Source organism: Capricornis sumatraensis, chromosome 19 (assembly GCF_032405125.1).
Source record: "Capricornis sumatraensis isolate serow.1 chromosome 19, serow.2, whole genome shotgun sequence".
In the NCBI taxonomy this organism is placed as follows: Eukaryota; Metazoa; Chordata; class Mammalia; order Artiodactyla; family Bovidae; genus Capricornis; species Capricornis sumatraensis.
The window spans coordinates 76,211,971-76,219,002 of NC_091087.1; the positions used below are offsets into that span (position 1 = coordinate 76,211,971).

Below are 7,032 nucleotides of genomic sequence, written 5' to 3' on the forward strand. Positions count from 1 at the left end.
CCCAGGGGAGGGCGCCATTCAGCACACCTGGCCTGGAGGGGCCCCCCTGAGGCAGTACAGACACCCAGGGGGGTGCAGGAGGGCAGTCTCCAGAAAAGGGCTGTGACAGCTTGAGGGAGACCGGGGTCCTCCCTGATGTCCCCGGGGGCCCTGGGCACTTGTAGGGCTCTGGGGGCCAGTGAAGGGGCCAGCATGGCACTGCAGACAAGCCGCCACCCCACCCCTCCCTGGGCCCTGCTGCGCACAACCTTTTCCAACAGCTGCCCCTCCCCCCACCCCCCAGGCCTCCAAGTTGACTGCAATCCCTTCACGAAAGGAAGACTTGGGGGCTCCCTTCCTGGCGTTGGTGTGTATTTGGGGGGAGGAGGACATTTTTGTTCTTCCTCCAGAGTCAGAGTTTTAGCCTGGTTGGGAGGGGTGGGATATCGACACTTCATCTGGGTCAGAGGTGGAAGCAGCTGAGCGCCCAGGACAGTGTCCGCAGCTGTCCCTTCCTCTCAGGGCTGAAAGAGAAGGACCAGGGACACTTGCTCCTCCAGGAGAGGACGCAAACCTCTGGGCCTCTGCCCTCGACACCCCCACCCTCCCGCCCCAGTGCGCTGCCCCAGCGCTGCGTCTCCACCCCCAGGCCCTCGTCTGCAGGGGCCAGGGGGGAGGCCTGACCGGTCTGGGCTGCTGGGCGCCTGACAAGCACTCGCTGCCCCCAACCCTCCCCTTGGGCCCCCTCTAGGACCATCCCCCCCACCCCCGCCCACCATTCTCCCAGGAGGGCTTTCCTCTGCACCCGCGCCCCATCCTGGGCTGGCAATGCCAAGGAGAAGGCAGGGAACCCCTGGGGGCCTCGAGAGGGCGCCCCCTCCTGGGCCCTGTGGTGACTCGCAGCCGTCCTCGCCATCGGGAGCGTCTTGGCCAGGAGTGTCTCTGTGGTGGTCAGGCCTCCTCGGCCTGGCCCGTGTCCAGGCGGTGAGCCCCACAGCCCTGCCCTGCAGCATAGCTGGGAGCCGGCCCTGCGGCTGGAGCCTCTGCGGGCAGGCCCAGTGCCCTCCTCTGGCCTCCGGAGGGTGAGCAGAGCCCCTCTCCTCTAGAACACCTCCTGTCCGCTGCCCCCCAAGCCGAATGTCGCTCCCCTGGCTGAGGCTGGGGCCGCTCAGGAGCCCCCGAGGCAGATGTTGGCCACAAAAACTGCTGCACCAGCCTCCGGGGAGGGTGGCCACCTGCCCCTCCTAGAGCTCAGGGTCCTTGCGGCCCTGTCACCTTCTGCAGCTGCTGGCCCTTGGGCAGGACTCGGGGGCCCGAGGCCCGGGCTGCCTGGTCTCCGCAGCAGCTGCAGGGCGGGGCCTTGAGGCAGCTCCCGGGCCAGATGGCCGCCTGGCTGGCCGTGTCCAGCGACGTTCGGCCCCCACCGTTGCGACAGCCTCCTGCCATCCCTGTGCCTCAGGCCTCGCCAGCCACAGCGGGGACCCACAGGCCAGGCCTGCTGGCTGCCGGGTGCCCTCTCAGGTGGCCTGGGGCGGCCCCTCCCGGGCCCGAAGAAGGATGTAACTCCAGGAAGACTGGAGACCTTCGGACCAGGAAAACACAGGGGCCTCTCTCCCTGTCCCCTCCCCTGAGCGATGTCCCTCCTCCCTTAGCCACCCCTACCCAGCACACCCCCAGCCTCTCGCTGGCCACATCCCCTGCTGCCGCATGGACCCCCTTCGTGCCCATGATCTCCGTCTGGGCCCCAAGGAGCCCTTTGTCCCACCAGCCAGGCAGGGCAGGCCAGGACACTCTGCCCACCCCAGGGCCTTCTCTCCTGGCCTGGCTGGGGAGCTGTGTGCCCGGGCTGGGCAGGTGGGCATGTCAGAGCAGTCAGGATCAGGATGGGGGCACCTGTGGGCATTGGACAGACACCTCCACCCTGCTTTCAGTCAAGAGACACGACTACACCCCCTGCCTGTGCCATGCCAAGTCTCAGCAGCAAAGATCCAGTGGAGAGCACGGGATGGCAAGGCCACGTGACGCGGGAGCTCCTTGGAGAAGGCGGAGGCCCCAAGAGGAGATCGTGGGATTGGGGACACCTGCGTGGGAGTGATCAAGAAGGCCCACTCCCAGGGGCTGCTGCTGGAGCAGAGACAGGGCTGGGGAGACGTGTGTGGGACCTGCGGACTCACGAAAGGCCCCAGGGTCTTGCCGTGTGCTGGGCCCTCCAGTTAATCTCCCCCTTTGGCAGATGAGAATATGAAGGTATGGAGAGGTTAAGAGTCATGCCCAAGGTTGGAAGGGGGTAGAGGCAGGGCTCTGAGCAAGACTCCGAGAGGCAGTCCCCTCTGGGTTCACTCTGACCTGACTTGAAATCAGCTGCCCAAGCTGGGGTGGGGGCGGGGCGTGGAAGTGAAGCAAGGGGCTGGCCTCCTCAGGAAAGGGTCCCCAGTCTCGCTGGCTCTGAGCACAGTGCAGGTCCAGGGTATCAAGCCAAAGACCGCTGAATTTAGGAAATAAAAATGCAAGCTGCCCGGTGAAATCTGAATTTCAGACAAACAAGTAATAGATTTTAGTATAAGAATGTGTCTTTCCTTCGCTCAGACTTGAAGTCCTAACTGTGGTGGGCCCCAGGGCCTCTGCCCACCAGAGTTTAAATAGGACCCCTGGAGCCCCACCCCCACACCCTATCTCACAGCCAGGAACTACCCCCAGGGGTCCTCGCCTCCCAAGAGCATGGCTGGGGGGCTCCCCACCCCGTCTTGCTGCCTCTTTGCCATTGTATACCCGGCTGGCTGGGGTCCTGCCTTTGTAATCCAGCACCCCACAACACCACCCCCGCTTCTAGTCAAGGCTTCCTTTCTCCTGCTGCGCTGAACCCCACCCCTGCCCACCCTCTATCTCCCGGGGTTCTGGGCTGTACAGGTGAGAATGCAGGAGACGGTGCCAGACTTGGATCCTGGTTCAACAACTGACTGCCTGCTGTGTGGCCCTGGCGCCTTCGGAACCAAAACCAGTGTGATAATCAGAGCACCTCACTAAACCAACGGGGCTGCTGGGTCAGCTGAGCAGCGGTCCACAGCGCCTCCATCCTGCTCTGTAAAGGCAGTTGGGAAAAGACTGCCAGCCAACAGTCACCTCCCGCCCTGGGGGTCCCAGCCTCTCCGAGCTCATCATTGCTCTCTGCTTTTCTCAGGCTTCTTCCTTAACCCAGGACCTAGGTGTCCCTCACACCTTCGCGTGGCCTTGCTCCTGAAAGGCCAGCTCAGCCCCTTCGGGGCGTCACCTCTCCCTGAGCACTCCCTCCTCCCCCCTGGCAGCCCGCGGCCCGGCTCTGGGCTTTCGGCGCAGTTCCCTCTCTCTCCATCACCGCGATGGGCCCCTCACCCCGTGACGCCTCCTGGGACCGCCACGGTCCCCAAGGCTCACAGCTCTGTGCACCTGGCTCCCATCAGAGGCCGCGCTGGGTGTGCTGAGAGGATGAGAGTGCCCAGTTTTGGAATACCAAGGCTGAGAACCCGCCCAAGCGTCTGGAAAAGGGGCCCAGCTAAATTAAATTCAATACGAGGCTTTCAACGAAAGGGGGTGTCATCTTCTCAATATGTACGACTACCCCCGCCCCCTCCTCCATCCCAGGGCGGGCACCCCGCGAGGTGGCGGCGCGACCCGGCTGCGCCTTCGGGAGACTGGCGCCGGCGCTGGCTGGGAGAGGAGCTGGTCCTCGGAAGCAGTCTCTTAACAGACGGGCGCAGTTGGGACCCCACGGGGGGGACCCCGAGGATGGAGCGGCAAGTATCGCGAGAGAGCCCCCTCCCCCGCCGCGCCCCGCGTCCCCTCCCACCCCAGCGCCCCAGATGGCGGCGCGCGGGGCCCGGCCGGGCGGGGCGGACGGAGAAGGGGCGGCGTGGGTGACCTCAGCGGTTCCGCCGCTCCGGGAAGTCGCCTCGGCCCGCCCCCTCCAGCCCCCGCCCCGAGTTTCGCTCTCTCCGGGGCGGGGCAAGCGGCGAGTGCTGCCGGGCCAGCCAAGTTGGAGCGCGCCCCGCCCGGCGCCCTCCCCGTCCCCGCGCCCTCCCCGCCGGGGCGCGCTGCCCGCAGCTCCGCACGCGCAGGGGCGGCACCGGGGAGGGCGCGCGGCGCGGGCAGCGGCCGGAGAGGAGCTCGGGGCGGTGGAGGTGAGCGCGAGGGGCGGGCGCCCCGCACTGCCCGCCCCGCCCGCCGGCCCGCTCCCCGCGGTCGCGCTGCCTTAAATGGGGCCCCGCGGCGGCGGCGGCGGCATCTGGCGGGCCGAGCGGCAGCTGGAGGCGGCGCGGAGGCGCGGACCAGGGGCGGCGGCGGCGGCGCGGCGACTCGGGCGTCGGGGGCCGCGGCCGGCTGCCGCCCCAGAGTGAAGTTCAGGGGCGCCCGCGCGGGGAGGGGCGCCCCGGGTGGAGACGCGCGCAGGTTCGCGCGGCTCCGGCTCCCTCCGCTGGCGCCCCGGGGCCCGCCCCCGCGGCGGAGCAGCTCCTGTTTACTTTCGATCGAGTTTTTCCTGCTCGGGGCAGGTGCCCAGGGAGGCTCCGGGCGGGCAGTCGCGCGCGGCGCCCCGCGCCCCTCTCTCCGCGCTGCCCGCACTCGGGAAGGGCTGGTCGGGCGGCTGGGGGGGCGAGTGGCGGCCGCGGCGTCTCCAGGCGCGCTCACGGGCGTCCCGTTTGTGCCCAGGTGATGACCGCGGCGGCATGGAGTTCCCGGAGCACGGCGGGCGGCTGCTGGGCCGCCTGAGGCAGCAGCGTGAGCTGGGCTTCCTGTGCGACTGCACCGTGCTGGTGGGCGACGCGCGCTTCCCGGCCCACCGCGCTGTGCTGGCCGCGTGCAGCGTCTACTTCCATCTCTTCTACAGGGACCGGCCCGCGGGCAGCCGCGACACGGTGCGGCTCAACGGCGACATCGTTACGGCGCCTGCCTTCGGCCGTCTGCTGGACTTCATGTACGAGGGCCGCCTGGACCTGCGCAGCCTGCCCGTCGAGGACGTCCTGGCCGCCGCCAGCTACCTGCACATGTACGACATCGTCAAGGTCTGCAAGAACAGGCTCCGCGAGAAGGAGCGCGCGCTGCCCCTGGAGACGCCCGCCCCTGGGGCAGAGCCACCGGGCCGGCCCCCGGGCCCTCTGTCTGCCTGGGCCCCCGCGTCCTGTCCAGCCTCTCTGAAGGCCAGGCTCCCTCCCGCTGGGCCAAAGGCCACCCGCCCTCCGCCCGCACCAGGACCTCCCCCCTGGCAGGCGTCTGGAGAGTCAGACGGGGCCCTGGACCTGTCGCTGAAGCCCGGCCCGAGGCGGCCGCCCGTCCGCCCACCCTGCGCCCTCCAGACCGCCCCCTGCCGCCAGAAGCAGCCCGGGGCCCAGCCGGTGGTGAAGGAGGAGCCAGACTCAGAGTCCGAGCGGGAGGACGGAAGCAGCAGCCCTCGGAGCGCCCACAGCCCCCTGCGGCCCCCCGGTGTTCCCGCGGCGGAGCCCCTGGCCGGGGGCTTGGGGCCGCTGCCGGTCCGCGGGGTGGGCAGGGGGGCGCCGGGGCCCGAGGCGGAGCGGGGGGAGCTGGAGGCCGCCCTGCGGCCGACCGGGCGCCTCTGCCTCTGCCCGCTGTGCGGCAAGCTGTTCCCCGGCGCCCATGTGCTACAGCCACACCTCAGCGCCCACTTCCGCGAGCGGGACGGCGGCCGCGCGCGGCTCTCGCCCGACGGGGTGGCACCCACGTGCCCGCTCTGCAGGAAGACCTTCTCTTGCACGTACACGCTGAAGAGGCACGAGCGCACGCACTCGGGCGAGAAGCCCTACACGTGTGTGCAGTGCGGCAAGAGCTTCCAGTATTCGCACAACCTGAGCCGCCACGCCGTGGTGCACACACGCGAGAAGCCGCACGCCTGCCGCTGGTGCGAGCGCCGCTTCACGCAGTCAGGGGACCTCTACCGCCATGTCCGCAAGTTCCACTGTGGCCTGGTCAAGTCCCTGCTGGTGTGAAGGGCCGACGGAGGGGCCGAGGGAGTGTGAGGCCCGGAGCTCAGCAGAAGCCCCCAGGGCTGGGCCAGCCCAGCAGAAGGAACCCTGCTCCCCTGGGAAAATGGCCCCAGACTTGGGCTGACTGGGAGCCGCCAGGGCAGTCCTCCAGCCTTGGCCCTCCGTTCCAACTCACTCTTGTCCCTGGATCTGCCCTGACCAGACACTGAACTCCTCCGTCCAGCCTGTGAACTCTCTCCAGCCTGTCCCAAGGAAGGTCCGAAGGGTCCAAAGGGCCCGGGCTCCCCAGCGAGATTAGGCCAGCTGACCCTCCTCCCAGGCTTTCCTGACCACCCCATGAGCAGGCTCGGGGGCACCCTGTGAGCCTGGCACTGTGCTCGGTGAAGGATGCCCGCTCACAGATGCTGTCAGTGTGAGTCCCAACGGGAGCTCGGATGGAACAGACCACTCCTGGTGGGTGGCAGTGGGAACCCCTGCGGGGCGCCCCGGCCACAGTGAGCGCCAGCAGGGCCCTCAGGGCACAGCTGGTGTCCCAGGGGTGCGGCCCCAGCAGGAACCCGGGTGGGAGCCAGCTGGGAGCAGAGGGTTGCGGAGCTGCGGGTGCTGGGAAGGCAGGCAGGCCCTCCACAGCTCTGGTCCTGCCCACACCGCAACACAGGGCGGAGAGTGGGGTTTGGAAGCATTTCTCCAGATACAGAAGGAGGCTTTGGAGGTTGCCAGATGTTGGCGCGTGGTCGCTGGGCCATGCCACTCCCCTGCCTGAGCACAGGCACCAGTATGCCTCCTGGCCGCCCCCAGGGGGCCGCCGAGCAACGCAGCCCCCCCGCCTGGAGCATTCCTGGTCAGTGGCAGGCCTGACCCTGAAGGTTATCTGTCCACCTGATGGCGGTCTCCCTGGAGCTGCTGGTCATTGCCAGAGTGCTGTAGGGGACCGAAGGCTGCAGTTTGGATCAGAGCCAGGTGGGCAGAGTTTCCTTTCTCTACGGGCCGGGGGCGGGGGGGGAGAGTCTGGGTGAAAGCAGGCATTGCTTGGGGTGGGGTGGGGGGAGGGCATGTGGCCTCCAGGCAGCGGTCACAGGGCCCC

The 7,032-nt window shown here is 68.6% G+C and overlaps 1 protein-coding gene across 1 annotated transcript; it reads left to right on the forward strand.

Annotated features, from left to right (window-relative positions):
* Positions 1-4,676: 4,676 nt before the first annotated feature.
* ZBTB42 (zinc finger and BTB domain containing 42) lies at positions 4,677-6,743 on the forward strand. The gene has a single exon (XM_068991506.1). It carries the CDS (start codon positions 4,677-4,679, stop codon positions 5,949-5,951), a length of 1,275 nt encoding a protein of 424 aa, XP_068847607.1. The 3' UTR covers positions 5,952-6,743.
* The last annotated feature ends 289 nt before the right edge of the window (positions 6,744-7,032 follow it).